The sequence below is a fragment of the Girardinichthys multiradiatus genome, chromosome 1 (assembly GCF_021462225.1).
Source record: "Girardinichthys multiradiatus isolate DD_20200921_A chromosome 1, DD_fGirMul_XY1, whole genome shotgun sequence".
Taxonomy (NCBI): Eukaryota; Metazoa; Chordata; class Actinopteri; order Cyprinodontiformes; family Goodeidae; genus Girardinichthys; species Girardinichthys multiradiatus.
Window position 1 is genome coordinate 31,269,827 of NC_061794.1, and position 19,945 is coordinate 31,289,771.

Here is a 19,945-nt window from a genome sequence, read left to right on the forward strand (position 1 = left end):
ATGCTAGATGTCTAAAACTGTACACAAAAATGCAGCAAACCAAAACAATATTTAATTTGTCTGTAATTTAGGCTCAGCTGCAGGTCTGTCCAGTTGAGTGGATGTTGCTGAGGTCTACACAGTAGAAAAATTTACTTTGAATGGTTAAACAAAATAAACTATACAGTTATTACAATTTCAATCAAGTATATCAATTTATAAATTAACTGTTCAAAAATAATTACATTATAATTACATTAGCTACTTTATTTTGTTAAATCCTGCCTAAAGACTTTGTAACTGTTGGTTCAGTCAACCATCCCTTTGTGTCCTTCAAAGGCTGAAATGTCAGCACGGCTAAAGTCAAACATGCTAGCAAGCCTGGTTAAAATATATGTATTTAGTTTGTACTTCGTATATTTGTCATGTTGTTCTTAAAGCCAGAAAAGGTTATTTTTAAGAAAGCAGTGTCTCGGCAAAGAAAATCCAAATACTTGATAATTATAGCAAAATGATAAGTGACTATTTACATAATAATCATGTTTGTTTGTTGGAAATAATGAAAATATGTCCTTCTTCTTACAAATTTGATCTTGCTTCCAAACTTTTGGTTTCTAGTTTAGGCTGAAAATGTAGTTGTAGTTGAGCAAAACTCCTCGTCGTTCATTGTAGAAGTGAACTGATTCACTTATAAGATTGTTTTCATTTTTAAACTGGGTTTTGCTCATTGTTTCATTGAAGTTCGTTTAATTGATGATTTACACACCTTGTAAAGCACTGGAATCAACCACACTTCAAATCCAATTGTTCTGTATTACTGGCTTGTTTGTGTATTTGATTATAGTTACATATTAAATGGGCCAGTTTGTCTTGTAAAGTTAGATGACATTTGTTGTGAGATGGCGCCATATAAATAAACAGAATTAAATTAGATAATTTTTAATGTGCTGCAAAAATAAAGTTTGTCCTGACTAATCACTTTTTTTTTATAGTGCACACTATTTTAATGAAGCTGTCTGAATAAAAAACATGCAACAAAGTGTATCTCCAAGCATGTCTTAAATGCCCGGTAATATAGATGCATAACAGAGAAACATTAAAGACTGACTGAGCCCGAGCTCTACAAAAAGGCTGCATGGCTTTTGCTGTGGCCACCAGGGGGCATTACACTAACCTAAAGCCACTTAAGACATTAATCACTGCTGCTTTAATTACCTGCTGTTTCAACATTTCAACATTTCAAGTGTTAAAGGGCTACATCTTGGCTATTATTCTTTTGAATAGTGACTGAACTAAGCAGAGAGTGTCAGTGCTGGCTCATCATACCCTAAACTCATTCTCCCGGTCCTTAGGCCCCTTGTGGAAAGGCCTGTCATAGTGGAAGCGGCTGACATTGTTTATGCGGTAGAAACTCTTGATCCTCTCAGGCACACGCTCCAGCTGAGGCACATCAGAGATGTCTGAAACTGGAGTCACTGCGTAGATCTGCAAGTCTGGGGAAACCAGGCGTCAAGGAAAAGACAGACAAGTCAGATGTTCACAGAGGAAGAAGAGAAGGAGGAAGATGAAAATAAAAATGCTTGAAGAGCGCATTTGGGTTTACTGTCTGACTCTGGGGCAACAATGACAGATTGAGGTTTAGTCTTTGTATACGATGCATCATTATTCAGTCATCAACTTTTTCTTTCAGTCAAAAACACCAGGCATTTTTGCTATATGAGCAGCTCTGAATGGTGGCATTAGCAGTAGGATGGTTATCAGGATACACTGGGCATCGCTCTGCAGAATGGTGTCATCTGGTTGGTTTGTGTGCTGCATTGCAATAGCTTGTGGAAATTCCCCCAGCATCCTTTGCTGGAAGTCCTCAAGCCGTTCATAGTCGTAACCGCGGCAGACAAACTCCTTATTCTGCAGAGAAAAAGACGTAGGAAAACATGCGTTCAAGACTAACAGAAACCCTGTAGCTCTTACTTTGTTTAAATCGCACGACTGTCAGATTCCTACTAAACTTTAGCTTATCCTTATTACTGTTTCAGCACCAAGCTGCTGTGATAGCATTACTCATTATTTAAGCTTTTTACTATGAAAAGATAAACAGCTAAAAGGCTCCACTCTGTGATTCCCAGGGTGTGAATGAATCTGGATGAGATTTATTTGCAAAGCTTAGTATTAACATTTTTAACATAATATATTATGTTTTATACTGAGGTTGTCATTTTAAAGTAAAAGCTGCATGTTTTATCTCCTGCAGTTATGTAGCAATATGGTTGAATCCACCAAATTTAAAATGATTACTCATTTGCTTTCCTCCACAGTTCTATCTACAGCTAAGCACAACATTATTCAGTGTCCTGACCTCATCCTTTCAATTATTTACATTCAACCAAGAAGTTTGTTTGTGATTGGAAATTAGACAGTCATCTCTCCAGTAATAATAATCTCGGGTGATAAGCCTCGAGTCTTAGAGGTTGGAAGGCCTGCTTGCCATCACCCTAATTTTCAGCTCTCTCCACAAATTCTCTACAAGATTTAAGTCTAGACTCTGGCTGAGTCACTCCAGAACATTAATATTACTATGAGTTAGAGAAAACATGTTTTCAAACATCCATAAATTATTTTACTTTAACAATTTTAAAGTCATTTTTAGCAAGTACTAAGAACAAAAAAAGAAAATCATGACTTCACTCCTGAAGAAGCTGCAGTGCATCTTCCTACACTACTGAAACTTAAGGCAGATATTTCCATTATACCCCCATCCCTATAGTGGTTTGGGGGTATAACGAGCATGGTCTCCAGCTTTGATGGAGATTTATAGAGTCACTGCAATGACTGCAGACTAAGTCTTACCCTGAGGAAGAAAGGAAACTTCCTTCCATAGAAGCCCATTTTAAAGAACTCTGGCTCAATCCTCTGCTGTTCGATGATGTTGTCATAATATGCTGCCTCCATTTTCTGTGACACAAAGACAAACACGCAAAGGAGCCATGATGAATATTAATTTAATCAAACATTTTACTGAATCCTCTGTGTTTCCTGAGGAGTGTGGGTGTGCTCAGGTAATTGGAACATTGTGTTTGCACTTCACACCACACAGCAGAGCATCACAGAGACAGAGGGAACTGAAAATCTCTCCTTTTAGCATCACAGAGGACGTTTGTTTGATGACAGCAGCAGAAACGGGTTGTGTGCAGCATTTTACTTACCCGTATCCAGCTGAGACTCTGATAATCATATAAAGTCTCATACTGTAAAGCCAGCTCCCGGCAGAGAGAGATCCCATATTCCCAGCACTGTGGAGATATATAAAAAAGAGATAATGGAAGAATGAGACACAAATCTAAAACTTTAGCTCATATTAGCCACACAAAATCATTGTGAAAATTATACATTTTATTATCTTATTTGTTTGTTGAGTGTTAGGATTGAAAAAGCTGCTTTTGATAGTACAGATTTTCTAGCCTCAAACTGAGATTTGCCACATTGTGGGAGTTTCATTGTCTTGGGGTCTTGTCCACTTGTGATGGGACGGATTGGGGCTTTGTCTGCAGCAATGCAGGTGGATGGATGGATGGATGGATGGATGGATGGATGGATGGATGGATGGATGAATGGATGGATGGATGGATGGATGGATGGATGGATGGATGGATGGATGAATGGATGGATGGATGGATGGATGGATGGATGGATGGATGGATAGATGGATGGATGGATGGATGGATGGATGGATGGATGGATGGATGGATGGATGGATGGACACACTGGCAAACTAAGAAACCGCTTTATTCATGACAATAGAGATGAAAACTGAAAATTGGGGGGAAAATAATCATACGACTTGATTTGAGTTATATTTTTAAATATATATATTTCTAAATGTCAAGATTTAGCTTTGCATTATGGTTTAATACTACTTCAAAACTTGTATAACCGCTGCAAATAGGTCAATATTGAATCAAGGTTTCTTTTTTTTTTTCGTCATTTCTTTGCGAAGAGATTACACAAAGCTTTTCACATTATACAGGTCCTTCTCAAAAAATTATCATATTGTGATAAAGTTCATTATTTTCCATAATGTCATGATGAAAATTTAACATTCATATATTTTAGATTCATTGCACACTAACTGAAATATTTCAGGTCTTTCATTGTCTTAATACGGATGATTTTGGCATACAGCTCATGAAAACCCAAAATTCCTATCTCACAAAATTAGCATATCATTAAAAGGGTCTCTAAACGAGCTATGAACCTAATCATCTGAATCAACGAGTTAACTCTAAACACCTGCAAAAGATTCCTGAGGCCTTTAAAACTCCCAGCCTGGTTCATCACTCAAAACCTCAATCATGGGTAAGACTGCCGACCTGACTGCTGTCCAGAAGGCCACTATTGACACCCTCAAGCAAGAGGGTAAGACACAGAAAGAAATTTCTGAACGAATAGGCTGTTCCCAGAGTGCTGTATCAAGGCACCTCAGTGGGAAGTCTGTGGGAAGGAAAAAGTGTGGCAGAAAACGCTGCACAACGAGAAGAGGTGACTGGACCCTGAGGAAGATTGTGGAGAAGGGCCGATTCCAGACCTTGGGGGACCTGCGGAAGCAGTGGACTGAGTCTGGAGTAGAAACATCCAGAGCCACCGTGCACAGGTGTGTGCAGGAAATGGGCTACAGGTGCCGCATTCCCCAGACCTGGGCTACAGAGAAGCAGCACTGGACTGTTGCTCAGTCGTCCAAAGTACTTTTTTCGGATGAAAGCAAATTCTGCATGTCATTCGGAAATCAAGGTGCCAGAGTCTGGAGGAAGACTGGGGAGAAGGAAATGCCAAAATGCCAGAAATCCAGTGTCAAGTACCCACAGTCAGTGATGGTCTGGGGTGCCGTGTCAGCTGCTGGTGTTGGTCCACTGTGTTTTATCAAGGGCAGGGTCAATGCAGCTAGCTATCAGGAGATTTTGGAGCAATTCATGCTTCCATCTGCTGAAAAGCTTTATGGAGATGAAGATTTCATTTTTCAGCACGACCTGGCACCTGCTCACAGTGCCAAAACCACTGGTAAATGGTTTACTGACCATGGTATCACTGTGCTCAATTGGCCTGCCAACTCTCCTGACCTGAACCCCATAGAGAATCTGTGGGATATTGTGAAGAGAACATTGAGAGACTCAAGACCCAACACTCTGGATGAGCTAAAGGCCGCTATCAAAGCATCCTGGGCCTCCATAAGACCTCAGCAGTGCCACAGGCTGATTGCCTCCATGCCACGCCGCATTGAAGCAGTCATTTCTGCAAAAGGATTCCCGACCAAGTATTGAGTGCATAACTGTACATGATTATTTGAAGGTTGACGTTTTTTGTATTAAAAACACTTTTCTTTTATTGGTCGGATGAAATATGCTAATTTTGTGAGACAGTAATTTTGGGTTTTCATGAGTTGTATGCCAAAATCATCCGTATTAAGACAATAAAGGACCTGAAATATTTCAGTTAATGTGCAATGAATCTAAAATATATGAATATTAAATTTTCATCATTACATTATAGAAAATAATGAACTTTATCACAATATGCTAATTTTTTGAGAAGGACCTGTATATGTCATACATGACATTGGAGTTCTCAACCATTTCAGCTTCTCTGTTCAAACAAAGAACATCGGTTGGGTATTGTAACACTACATTCTATGACTATAGGTGCAGCCCTTCAAGGGCAAAGTCTCATGAAATAGAAAAAAAAATTAATATGCAAAATACCATACAAATGTAAGAACAGAAAAAAAAGGAGTTAAAAGAATGGAGGGCATAGGGGGTTCTTATATCCTATAAATCAAATAAGTTACAAATCTTTTTAACTTAATCACAAGGAGGGTTAATTACATTATTCAAAACACTGAAAAGGTAAAGATTTGAGGAAATCCACAAAGGGTAAATTGTGTTGAGCTACCCCGTCATTGTTAGTGACGGGGTAGCTCAAAAATACCCTGACAATATTCTGCCATGGTGGTGTAGATGGAGGTGTGGGAGATTTCCAGAGGAGTAAGATACAGCATCTAGCAAGAAGGGAAGAGGAAACTATCATTGGAACTTAAGAAACAGCAATTAGAGCGTCACTTCGGATCTAGATTCTAAAAACTCCTGAAAAAACACAAAATAAATTACTCCAAAAATAGTGCAATTTTGGTCAGAAGAAAAACATATGACTAAGGTTGAAAGGTGAGGTTTGGACTGTTTATTACTGTACAAGCTGTGACCTAGCACATGCTGTAGTTGAACGTACGCTGAGATTAACATTATCCCACAGTGATTCACAGTTCAGCATCTCCCAGGCAGTTCTGATTTTACTAAGACGAGTCAGATTCAATACCCACAAGTGTTCCATATATATTAGATAGAGGTTATTTTTGATTAGGCCTGATTGAGGAGAAGATCATCCCATGGTGGGTCAACAGGTGAAGTTGGAAAATATGGAAACAGTGATGAGATACAGTGCCTAATTTGAACTTAAGCAAACAAATGAGAAGGAGGCAGGTTAAAGTTTGAAGACAGCTCTGAAAAACAAAGAAAAACACTATCTTTGTAAAGGGCTTTAATTCCTCTTTCATGCCAAATCATAAGAGTGGCATTAGTAGCAGCAAGGTGAAGTAGATGATTTCTTAAAAACAGCGTTGTGTTGGAGGGAGAGACAAATTTAAAATGAGACCTAAACTGAGACACAATCTTAAGTGTAGAGAACACTATGGGATTTGAAGTTAGAGAAGATAATTTAATAGGCAGTGATGAATAGATAAGAGAGGTGGGCGAAAAAGACAGAGAAAAAGATTGAATTTCAAGTTTGCACTAGACCAAATTAGCCAGTTTAATAATTTGTGAGGAACAGTAATACATTCAAACATTAGGTAGGGAAAGAGAGAGGCTCAATCAAGGGTCGTTTCAACTCCACATAAAAAGAGGTCTGGTCTAAAGAGTTAAGAAACAGTTTATGCAAAATAGGAAGATACACTTGAATTTTCAGGGTAACATTCACTTTTGAGTGAATTAATTGTATAGCCAGAGAAAGAACCAGCTTTTTGAGGACAGATAAAATCAGAGGAAGACTACAATCGGGATCAGAAACATACAAAAGAAAGTAATCTGTGATAAGGATTGTTAAAGTTCCACACCTAATAATAATGGAAAATAATCCGACTGGAGAGAATTAATAGTGACACAAGTCTAAGGGGATGTATAACGAAGCTTGATCCAAGACACAAACCTTTGTCCAAAACAAAACCTATTCAGAACAGCAAAAGGTAGTCCCACTCGACTCGATCAAATGCCTTCTCTGCGTCAAGAGAAATAATCACCTCAGGAGACGTGGACCAATGAGCAGGAAAAATGTTGTTTAGCAATGTATGAGTGTAAAATAACTACTGACGGCCTCTGATGAATCCCTTCTGTTCCTGTGAAATAATTTGAGGAAGAACAGTCTCAAGCCAAGTTGCAAGTACTTTTGCCAAAATTTTAAAATACACATTTAGAAGCGACAGGGGCCTGTAGAACTCACATACTGTAGGGTCTTGGCTTTTCTTCAGTAAAACTAAAATTGTAGCCTGGTTCAGAGTAGGGGGCAGCAGGCCACGTCCCAGAGTTTTATTATAGACATTAAGAAGAAGATGGGCTATATTGTCTTTAAACTTCTTGAAAAACAGGAAATCCATCTGAGCCTGGGGCCTTACCACTCTTACCACATTTCCTCTAATTTATCAGAAACTAATTTATTTATCATGGGAAGGTCAGAATTACGGAGGATGGCAAGCATCTCATCTGGAACTGACTGTAATTCAGATTGGTACAGATCGAATAAAATCTCTTAAAAATGTCACTGATAGAGACAGAATCAGAAACAAGATTACCTGACTGGTCTTCGATTTGCAAAATTATGCGAGAGCTAGCTTTCCGTTTCAGTTGGTGTGCCAGAAGTCTACTTGGCTTTTCACCATGTTCGCAAGCAGCCCGGGATCAAATCAAAAGACGTTTTGCAACAGATGTTGTGAGGAGGTCAGGTTGAGTTTGCAAATCCTGTTGTTACTTCAATAAAGTATGTGTCGAAGTAACGGCATTTTGTTTGTCAATATCCTGAATTTTCTTTAGATTGTCTGAATAAGAAATAATCTGGCCACGGAGATATGCTTTTACTGTTTCCCACATTAATGAAATAAAAACTGAATACTTTTTTACTAAAGAATCAAGGTTTCTTTACCTTACTTGAGTTTTTGCCTAAGGTCCCTGTATGCAATATCACAATTGCAATAGACTCATTGGGCACAAAATTTGGTGGGCTGTTACCTTTCAAGTTGCATGCATGCAAATTCTGCATGCCAATAATTTATGTGGGCTGTTGCATGGGTTTGACTCCCCTAATGCCTATAGTTGATGTAGATTTTTAGTGGCTGTCAGTCTAAAGCTCACAAAGAGGGGTGGGGACATTGTGATGAAAAAAAAAATACTCATGAATATTTTGAACAATCAGAATCAATTTCGTCATTGCAACATTTAGCAACAGTAATCGTAATTATGTCTTACTTACATAGTGCCTCCCTAGTGCAAATGCTCAAAGGATAAAAATGTCCTTTTGTATTCCTAGATATGTTAAAAAATAAAATAAAACCCAAATGGTCTCAATTTAAAGTGACTTAAAGACGTAGTCATTTAAGAGACATTAGCAGCTATTTAATGCATCATAACAGAGCTCTATGTGTCAAAGTCACCTTAACAAACTGTTCAGAAATTCTCCGTTTTAACGTTGATGCAACTGGGATCTATTTTTTTTATTTTAAACTCGTAATCTAAAACCATATAGTTACACTTCCAATGGGGGTCTTTGTGGGTTGTGTAGTTACACAAAAATGCCAGAACCAATGATTTTGCTAAAGTTCTAACTCTTTACTGTCTTGAATTCCACCGATTAGAAGTTTCAAAGTTGTAGCAATGGGAAGAAGCAAAGTTTATTTCCAAATCTTTAAAATTACTTTGGTTACCAACCAGCAGGCTGCTTTTTAAGCACATATCGAGTTATTTTTATCCAATATCGATTTTAACACTCACTGCATGAGGAGACTGTGTGAAAGCATTTTTCCCTCATATATAGAAGGTACTACAGGAGAAGGCAATGAGTTAATGAAATATGACGGTTTTATTCCTTTTCAGCTGCTATCTGGGTCCACTGGGCATTTTCCTCTGCAGAGCACAGGGGCCGGTCAAGTAATTTAATTTTGCGGATGAACACCGGCCAGGGAGAAGAGGTTTGAGAAAGAAAATTACATTTCAACTGATTCCCGATCCTCAAGAAGCCATGCAGTTTGTGCAAAGGCTGAACTTTTACATACATTATTCATATAGTTAAGTACAAATACATCAGAAATTAGCTCCAAATCTATCTGCTCAAACATTAAAATCAAGTGTTAAATAGTTTTTACATAATTAGATATTTGTAAGTTTACAACTAAGAAATGTAACCTACTTTAAAATATACTTAACGGATGTACAGGGGTTGGACAATGAAACTGAAACACCTGTCATTTTAGTGTGGGAGGTTTCATGGCTAAATTGGACAAGCCTGGTAGCCAGTCTTCATTGATTGCACATTGCACCAGTAAGAGCAGAGTGTGAAGGTTCAATTAGCAGGGTAGGAGCACAGTTTGGCTCAAATATTGAAATGCACACAACATTATGGGTGACATACCAGAGTTCAAAAGAGGACAAATTGTTGGTGAACGTCTTGCTGGCGCATCTGTGACCAAGACAGCAAGTCTTTGTGATGTATCAAGAGCCACGGTATCCAGGGTAATGTCAGCATACCACCAAGAAGGACGAACCATATCCAACAGGATGAACTGTGGACGCAAGAGGAAGCTGTCTGAAAGGGATGTTTGGGTGCTAACTCGGATTGTATCCAAAAAACATAAAACCACGGCTGCCCAAATCACGGCAGAATTAAATGTGCACCTCAACTCTCCTGTTTCCACCAGAACTGTCCGTCGGGAGCTCCACAGGGTCAATATACACGGCCGGGCTGCTTTAGCCAAACCTTTGGTCACTCATGCCAATGCCAAACGTCGGTTTCAATGGTGCAAGGAGTGCAAATCTTGAGCTGTGGACAATGTGAAACATGTATTGTTCTCTGATGAGTCCACCTTTACTGTTTTCCCCACATCCGGGAGAGTTACGATGTGGAGAAGCCCCAAAGAAGCGTTCCACCCAGACTGTTGCATGCCCAGAGTGAAGCATGGGGGTGGATCAGTGATGGTTTGGGCTGCCATATCATGGCATTCCCTTGGCCCAATACTTGTGTTAGATGGGCGCGTCACTGCCAAGGACTACCAAACCATTCTTGAGGACCATGTGCATCCAATGGTTCAAACATTGTATCCTGAAGGCGGTGCACCAATACACACAGCAAGACTGGTGAAAGATTGGTTTGATGAACATGAAAGTGAAGTTGAACATCTCCCATTGCCTGCACAGTCACCAGATCTAAATATTATTGAGCCACTTTGGGGTGTTTTGGAGGAGCGAGTCAGGAAACGTTTTCCTCCACCAGTATCACGTAGTGACCTGGCCACTATCCTGCAAGAAGAATGGCTTAAAATCCCTCTGACCACTGTGCAGGACTTGTATATGTCATTCCCAAGACGAATTGATGCTGTATTGGACGCAAAAGGAGGCCATACACCATACTAATAAATGATTGTGGTCTAAAACCAGGTGTTTCAGTTTCATTGTCCAACCCCTGTAATTCTACAGCATACATCTACTTAGACATGGGCTGTTTTAGTAATATGCAAGACTTTAGCAAAAGATTAGGGAGGTAGAATGGAAAAGTTAATGAGGGGTGAATCTTTTCTTGTGAACAGCTGTACTATGATGATGAGAATTTAACACCCTCTTGACTATTAGGACAAAAAGAAAGAAAGTTGCAAAAATTCTTCTTCGAGACATTAAATTGGGATAGCACCTTGACTTTCTCTTTTTTCCATTATTTATTGTACTATCATACATGTCCAGTCAGTTCATTCAAATAAATAAAGTTAGCTTATCTGCAATTTTTCATTTTACGCAAAATAAGAGGCTCAGATATGATGAAATGACTCAGATCACTACTGATAAGCATCAAAATCACTAAGTGTAAATCTGTAAAATATAAAAGATACAGCGGCAGAAAAAAAATATAAATCACTTGCCTTTCCTTTATTGAAATAGTGGAGGATTTTACGACTCAGGTTTTCTTTGCGTTGCCACTCACTCTGACAGGGGTAGTGGAGAAAATCCCTCAGAGGCCGGTCCTCCCACTGCAGCAGCTCCCAGTACAGCAGCAGAATGAATGCTGCCTCTGTTCAATTATTCATAAAGAAAACAAATACATAATTATGTCCTATATAGCAAAGTAAATGAGTAATGATCTTTTTTTACAGTGATAACCTAAAAGAAAAGCAGAAATTTAGGGTCCAAATATTTGTTTAAGGAACAGATGGCGTATGACACAAAACACAGTGAGTGGCAAAATACACAAGATGGCCTGAGCATCATGACTATATGTTGGCAAGATGGTGACTAGAGGGTGAAAGATCATTTTGGATGTTTAAATCCTATCAGTTCACCCTCATTCCTTATTTCCATGTTCAGAAAGATGCTAAAACAACAATTTGCCTTTTTTAAGGTGGAAATGTAAACTTATAATAACAGAAAGCATCTTAATGGCCGCCTCTTCTCAGTAGAGTTCTAGACAGGTGACTATATGATGGCTACTATTCTCATCTAAGACTACTTCTGAGGTCAAGCCTTGGTGCACTTTTGAGGTATGCTGGTGATCATCTTCCTGATTTAAAGGTCCAATGACACCCAGCTTTAGCTTCCTCACAGGCAGTATGAAATTTTCTCCCAGGATCTCCTCGTACTTGATTGAATCCAGTTACAAGCAAAGCAGCCCTATAGCAATTGTTGAGCCAGCATCATGCTTCATTGTAGGCAGGGTGTCCTTTTTATTGTTTTGTTCTCTCTATTCCAGACATACAGCTGATTTATAGGCCCGTTTATTTTAATTTCATCCCTCCACAGAACAGAATCCCAAAATGTCAGTCGGTCATTTTCTACCGCTTCTTCCACAGTGTGTCGCGGGGAAGCTGGTGCCTATCTCCAGCAGTCTATGGGCGGGAGGCGGGGTACACCCTGGACAGGATCCCAAAATGTCTTTGGTTAATTTATATAGCTGTGGGTAAATTGGGGTCGACTTTTCTTGTGTTATTAGGTCACTAGCGGTTCAAGCCAAAAGTTCAGACATGGAGCCATTTTGTGTTTGTTATGTGCCTAACTGTGGAAACTACCACCAAGTGTGACCACCTGCCTCCTCAGGAATCTGGTGAAAGCCGTTGACAGTTTTCCCGCTCTGCAGAGTCCAAGTAGCATAGCCAGTGATCCTTTAAACTTATGAACTGTGCTTCCCACTGTATCTCTAGGAACATTCTGAACCTTTGCTGTCTTTCGTATGATTTTCCTTGTTAGCTCAAGGCAAAAATCTCTTCTCCGAAATTTTTGGACAATTTATTTTACTCATAATTCTAATATTCAATGAAAAACGTCACAACCAAAAGTATGCATGTTTGAATTTTATATAACTATTTTCACTGTCCTTGTATAATTTATTGCAAACACCTAAATATTTGAATAATAATATATTATAGTATATATTATATATTCCTTTTTATACATTATAAAATTTTACTAACATGCTTAATTTGCAGTTGGGGTTGAATACATTTCATTGCAACTGCATCCATGCACATAAAAAACTTAAATGTCCCCAGAATTGTACCTCTCTTTAAGCCTCATGTAGCAGTGCATTACATGTACATTAACTGTTTCTTTAAAGCTTTTTTGTGCTTCCATGAACCCTTAATATCAAGAACCTGGTAAATTAAAACTAGAAGGTTTCAATGAGAATATGCTAACTTTAGCCTGAAAGCCTCAGTTTTGAACCAGTGTAAGAATGTTAGCTATGACTAGTTTTTAATTAAATTCTTAGCGTTTTTTAAAATATTTATTCTTATCTGACCACAGAACAGTTTGTTTTGTTGTCTGTGTGTTAACGTTTTTGGGGTTCCTCCACATATCTTTAGTGTTTTGTCCTGTCCTCTCCCTTTTTTGATCAGTCTCTCTGTGGGACAGGTAAGGAGCTAAGTTGTTCAGCTTGCTGGGATTTATTTTGACTTTGATGGATGTATTTTAGTTAATTTATGCCAAGGTATGTTTTTATAGCCGGTGCTGGAAGATCTGGTGTTTCTGTGTGTTGGGTACGCAGAGTTATATTACATTTCCAAGCAGCTCTTTTTGTTCCGTCTCTCTGTGGGAGAGTTGTGTGCTGGAAGATCTGGGGGAGAGTAAAGTGTTTCTGTGTGTCAGGAATACATTAGGTTTGAACCCACGGTGGTTCCAGCATTCCTCACACAAAGCAGAGGCTCGTGACCACCGCTTACACCAAGAACCTTCACGCTTTAAACAAAGCAACAGCACAAACAACTGTAACACTGTGCTCAGTTAGCATTCCTTTAAGCACACACTAATTTTGCGCCTCTAGAAATAAACATTTACCTCCTTTTATTTTTAGGGAAAAATCTGAATGAACAAATCAAGGCAGCTCTCCCCTCTGTCCCCAGGGTGGGAGGAGTTCTGCTCTGCTTTTTCAGCGAATGCACCAGTCAACACAACCGAACTGTGTGTGCTTAAATTAGAACTGAGAGTCTATTTTTAATCTGAAAAGAAAAAGTGAACGCCAGATCTGTGGATCAGTATCTCATGAATTACAGCGATGTTTCTCTCCTGCAGAATTGCATGCCATTGCATGAATTAAATCCCATCTGCTCAAGTTAGCTTATATTCAAATGTTTTGTGTTAAAATTAGCTTTAAACTGATTGTGTGATGTCAAGTTATTTCAGTGCCTTAATGGTATTTTAGCGCAGAGTGAGACTCTGTGGTTTACAATTGTCATTGGTACAGTGCATATATAAAATATAACATATAAATAATCCATTGCTGTTGTGTTACAAGTCTTAAATCTATTTTATTTACCACCCTTCATGATACACACATGGCACACTTAAGAGAAAGGCCCCTATCCCCCACCATTGTGTCTCTTACTGTTCACCATGTGGTTTACTTCTCGCTGTGTTTGTGTCTAGGGCACAAACACAGCGGTGTGTGTTTCAAGCAGTGACACGGAAAGAAAATCGGGTCCAGTCATGAGGAAAAATGCACAGTGTCATTTACACATCAAGTAAGGCACCAAAGAGAAGCTTTAGAGACACAACTTTACAAGAGTTGGAGGTAAAAGCACTAGCAGTGAAGGTGAAGTCAAGAAGTGCAGATTGCTGCAGAATGAAGTCAGCAGAGACACAACTGTAACACAGGCGAAAGAGAGACGAGAGACAGGCAGTAAAACTGTATAATCTCTAGTATAGATGCACCAATCAGAGTTTGGGGGCTTATATTGATAAGCATTGATCTGTCAACGTCTGATTTTTCTTTCTCTTTAGGAAATATAAGTAGACATAAGAACAGCATTCACCATTGATTTTTTATTTTATATTTGACTCTACTTAACAGTTTAAAATGTCATTGAAATTATTATTTTGTATATATAATGTAGTACTTTCTGAAAATAAATAGGAAAATATCCCAAAGTATTTCATTGTATCATGTTTGACCACTATCTTTACTTTCTATTTCACAAAAATAAATATTGATTAATAAATCTAAGTTGATAATGTCATATTTATATATAGTGTCAAAAATGCTTCCTTTGTGCAACTGATGAATGTGTTTTTCAATTAGTCATATTTGGCCACTAAGACACAATAAAGCAGCTGCAGTTTGTGAGTAACACTCCTTAATGCCACTTGCTCAGCCTGTTACATAAGCTGCAAACTTCTCCTGAGTTACTGCTTAAATGACTGAAAGGGGAATTATCAAACACAAAATGCACTGTAAATCTTTTCCTGAGAAGTAATAATAAACAATAAAACCAAGAATAAAAGAGTAAATGCCAGCAGCACATAATTATCTACCTGACATTTAGACCATGAATTTAATCAAGGGAGTCTCTGTACTCTTGTTTGATTTTAAGGCTAGAAGTCTCCTAACGATTTACGATGTTCATCTGTGAGAGAACAAATAATGAAATGTTGATAAAGTTTTAACAGGTTTTATAATTGTATTAATTTAAGTCAGTTTATGTTTACACAGCACTTAAAACAAAAAGGTTGAATAAAAGAAAGAAAGAAATGAAAAAAGTAAAAAGGTTAAAACAGAACATATCTTCAACACCTAACTGTAAGTAAAAAATACTTAAATATGTGTTGGAAAGTAAATTTTTTTCTTTCTTGTGATTGTTTTTGGCTATATCATTAAGTATGAAAGCTCTTCATTAGAATTAGCTATTTTGCTATAATTCATAAATATTCATTTATTTGTCTCTCAGTTTGCTGCACCAGTTTAATCTCAAATAGAATGTTGTTTACTGTGAGCACAACAAAGTGCACTTAGTTCAAGTTTTTCAACACTGTTATTATGCTTTTAAGGTGGAATTATCAATGGAATTAGCACTATTAATCAACTTTTATCCAGTGCAAATGTCATACTTTGAATGGTACAATGTGAAACTTGACTATCGCATTTGGGTAGGAGTCCCTTTCCCTTTGTGTAATTGGATTGTTGCACTCTTTGTGTACGATTTTAGTTCTAACAACTAGTGTTTGACATTTTTTAGGGTTATTATAACAGATATCGCCTTCAGTCAAAGTGAAATAAATCAGGTAGCCTATAAAAAAGCTCACAATTCCTGCATGGACAAACAATTTAAGTTATTTAGTTTTTATTTTTTGGTTGGAGTCCATCACCAAGTTTCTAAAATGTGGGCACAAAGTTGCTCAAACGCATAACAATGTATTGTTGATGCAGAACTTCAACTCTAAAAGCAGTACTAAAAAATAATCCGCTACGAGGTTCTACAGCAACCAGTATCGTAGTGAGAGCTGAGTCGTGCCAAACTATGTGATGATAAAATGTGCTTGGAGCCTGAAACTTGTCCACGTCTCAGTTACCTGTGAAATCCTCTGCCTGAAGATGCAAGTCACACAGCTTGTGGATGTAACGGATGTACATGTCCTCCTTGTTCACCTCTGATTTGTAGAAGTTCTGATGTTGTATTAAGAAGAAGTAAAACAGTTAATGTTTTTTTTCCCTGTTACATAATCTTCATAAAACACCGAAAGTGTTATGAATGCCTCACCATAAGGTTGACTGTACCACCAATTTTCTTGTTCTCCATCTCGTCTCCTTTCATGCAATCCCTAAACATACAAGTACACTTTGTAAATCCCCAAAAACAAAATAACTATAAAATTTTACTTTATTTGAGCATACCTGTAATCAAGTATTCTCTCAACAAGTCTTGTGACTGATGTAACAAATGAGATTCCAGTTTCCCTCCAGGTCTCCTGCTCAATCTTCTCCAGCAAGCTGGAAGAAAACATACATTGACCACAGGTAATGAGCACAGGAACTAAATACCAAAATCTTTCAGTTTTGAAAGTGCAAGGATTATTCTTTACCTTGGATAAGGACCAAACAGCTGCGTTCTGTTGTGTGATAGAAAAATAGCAGGAAAGGATTTTAGAAGATTTTAAAACAATACAATATTTACTTCATCTTCTTACTAAACAAATATTTTATGCTTACAGCAGGCTGAAGAGCTCTCTGTGGTTGTCATCGCCTTTCCCATCCGACACCATACTGTCCAGCTTATCCATCAGCTCTGCCTCCACCTGGAGGTACAAAAGTCCAGTCCAGTGTGACAAAGAGCTGTTCAAGAATGCAGCACACAATCTGCATTACAGAACACAAATTTCACACTGACTTGTTTGAAATTGCCATTTTTCCTTTGCTCCCAATCCATCATGTCATGAAAAATTGGGATCATAATATTTCGGACCTCAGTCTGAGGAACTAAGGTGACACCAAGGAAGGGTCCCATCATTCCTGGGATGAAGTGTGGCTTGTTGTCCCCTGGATCAGATGGATAGATACAGACAGAAGTCTTTGTTGGACAACTTCATGAAAGTATACAGGATAACTATTATTGTGTTTTAAGCCACCTATAATTTATTCATACTTTTATTATAAGTCAGACTGTCTTGTAATCATTTGGAATTATACTAATTATTGGATATTTTAAGGTTTCTGAAGATTCAATTCTGTGTGACTATAACAGACTATAATGTGTTCACTTACTTTGTAAAGCCTAAAACCTTTTTACAGCAGATGAACAGAGTCTGAAATGTGTTTCTTTGGAAAATAAAAAACACAATCTTAAACATTAATGCGCGATGCTTCAGTTGATCATCAGCTATACCCCAAGGTTTCAACTAATACCACTTTGGGGATTATTTTTTTGTGTTTAAATAACAGCAAGAATATTCTTACTCTTTGAACTTTTCACATTTTACCACATTACAACCACAAACGTCAATGCATTTATGTGGTAAACCAACACAAAGTAGTGTATGACTGTGAAGTAGAAGGAAAAATGTTCTAGATTTCTTACAGGTTTAATGTATAAAATGTGACATACATATTTATTTTGACCTCTTTGTTCTGATATACCTATATGAAATCTAACACAACCACCTATGCCAATGGTGCAACTGCAGACCCGTTTACCTAAATTGTCAGATCAGGCAAAGAGAGTTTAATCAGAGAAGCAGCCAAAATGCCAATGGTAACTCTGGAGGAGCTGCAGAGATCCTGAACTCATTATTGAGCATTGTTGAGAATCTTTTGACTATTATTATTTGTTTTTGGCAATTATGTGCTAATTTGTGTTTGTCAATCACATTAAATCTCAATAAAATACATTGACGTTTATGGTCAGTCAGTTTCTACCGCTTATTCCATAGTGGGTCGCAGGGGAGCTGGTGCCTATCTCCAGCAGTCTATGGGCGAGAGGCAGGGTACACCCTGGACAGGTCGCCAGTCCATCGCAGGGCAACACACATACAACCATGCACACACTCATTCATACACCTAAGGGCAATTTAGAGTTACCAATTAACCTAACAGGCATGTCTTTGGACTGTGGGAGGAAGCCGGAGTACCTGGTGAGAACCCACGCATGCACGGGGAGAACATGCAAACTCCATGCAGAAAGACCCCAGGCCGGGAATCGAACCCAGGACCTTCTTGCTGCAAGGCAACAGTGCTACCAACTGCGCCACTGTGCAGACCATTGAAGTTTATGGTTTTAATGTGAAATATCTGAGAAAGTTCAAGGGGTAAGAATACTGTTGTGAAGCACTGTAGATGCACCTAAAGAAATTTACTTAAATGGTACCTTTGTCAAAGACTGCTGGAAACAAAATGCCTAAAGATCTGATTTAAAGCTGCTTTTATACCAAGTTTTGTGAAATATGTTGAAACATCACAAATTTTCCTTTAAGTTTATGAGCCTTTTATTTACACCTGAATGACTCATAGATGAACATCAAGTGGCTTAGAGTCCAAAAAACTAAACATTTTATTTTGCACCTGACCTCTGATAAAGAAAGTCTGGCTCATTGGAAGAAAAATATGAAAGCAAATCTTAATGCATTTCCCCAGTAATGCAAATAATTAGATTATTATTTGAGAAGGGAAGGCATAGTTGACCCACCTAATTTCTGCCACATGCTGAAGAGCTCATATGCCATTATTACCCTCATATCACCATGCCTACAGAAAGAAAAGATAAACAATTTAAAATGCAACAGAATTAATGCATATATTTGTTTATTATTTAACAGCTGTTTTTACTTGTCGAGAATTTTCCTTCTTTTGGCAGGAGGGAGGGCTTCCAGCTGCAGACTGGGCTGGTTGATGTAAAGGACAGTTAGGCTAAAAAAGGAGTTCCAGACCTAAAATACAAAGAGAAACCAGCATAATTATCATTAATACAAGGAATAACATTTATAGTATTACAAAAAAAGCATAAAATATTTAATGGTTTTATGGAGTAGTAGGCTTTTATTATATTGCAGCTGCACAGACACTCACCTTGAAATCAAAATCTACCTCAGAGAAGTTTTTGTGCAACGCCGGAGACAGAAACTGAGTCGTCACTACGATGATGCTGCAGAAATACAATACAATATAAAAAAAACTAGCTGGATGCCAAAAATGTATTTAAAAACTTGCAACAGAAGCATCACCTTTAGATAAGTCCCTGGAATAAAGAGCTGGCTTTGTTCCCTCACCATCTGTGGGACAAAAACTGTATAACAGAAGTGGAGAAGCAGACTTACTGACTGGTTAGAAGACGCATGACGCTCCAGTCTCTGGGGAAGATTGTCAGCTTCATCAAGTTACGAAAAACGCAGAAAATTTTCAACAGGAACTCCTGCAGGAAAAGATATAACCAAGGTCTGCTCAGTCCAAGTATGCAGTAAACAGATGACAGCAAAACCTTCTCTGATGACAGTTCAGAACTAAAACTGAGAACTGAGCAAAGATGTTATCAGACTTTTAGACTCTCCCACCTTTAGTTCCTCCTTGCTGTGGAAACTGTTGATGAGGTGGTGAAAGTGAATCTCTGTCATCTGTCCGAGGAGAGAAAGAAGGCAGGAAACATACTCCCCCTGCAGAAAAAAGAACAAATATGAAAACACATAGACAGGGAGGTAAATCTGCTCAAAATAATGACTAAAGTTTGCAGAGTTTTGTTATCATCCTTCAAAGAGGCAGATTGAGTGAAAGCTTACCGTTATCTCTGCGGTACACTGGGGACAGCGTTGTCCTCTGGACGTCTCCACAGAATGAGATTTGCTCATGATGGACAGCAGAGTCTGCAGCAGCACATCCAGAAGACTCTCCACCATCATTTCCACTTCCTCTTGAACCGAGGACTCCT

General features: G+C 38.3%; 1 protein-coding gene across 3 annotated transcripts in view; it reads right to left on the reverse strand.

Annotated features, from left to right (window-relative positions):
- LOC124872200 (dedicator of cytokinesis protein 3-like) overlaps window positions 1-19,945 on the reverse strand; it is an 81,307-nt gene that overhangs the window by 9,731 nt on the left and 51,631 nt on the right. For all 3 annotated transcript variants that reach the window (XM_047371971.1, XM_047371967.1, XM_047371959.1), the window contains exons 26-42: window positions 19,797-19,943; window positions 19,575-19,673; window positions 19,341-19,435; window positions 19,093-19,168; window positions 18,853-18,953; window positions 18,713-18,771; window positions 16,922-17,070; window positions 16,744-16,829; window positions 16,617-16,643; window positions 16,429-16,524; window positions 16,295-16,355; window positions 16,107-16,200; window positions 11,195-11,343; window positions 3,183-3,269; window positions 2,827-2,931; window positions 1,746-1,887; window positions 1,306-1,472 (exon numbers count right to left, since the gene is read on the reverse strand). In XM_047371971.1, the coding sequence (XP_047227927.1) occupies window positions 1,306-1,472; window positions 1,746-1,887; window positions 2,827-2,931; window positions 3,183-3,269; window positions 11,195-11,343; window positions 16,107-16,200; window positions 16,295-16,355; window positions 16,429-16,524; window positions 16,617-16,643; window positions 16,744-16,829; window positions 16,922-17,070; window positions 18,713-18,771; window positions 18,853-18,953; window positions 19,093-19,168; window positions 19,341-19,435; window positions 19,575-19,673; window positions 19,797-19,943 (1,740 nt within the window). The remainder of the gene's footprint in view (window positions 1-1,305; window positions 1,473-1,745; window positions 1,888-2,826; window positions 2,932-3,182; window positions 3,270-11,194; window positions 11,344-16,106; window positions 16,201-16,294; window positions 16,356-16,428; window positions 16,525-16,616; window positions 16,644-16,743; window positions 16,830-16,921; window positions 17,071-18,712; window positions 18,772-18,852; window positions 18,954-19,092; window positions 19,169-19,340; window positions 19,436-19,574; window positions 19,674-19,796; window positions 19,944-19,945) is intronic.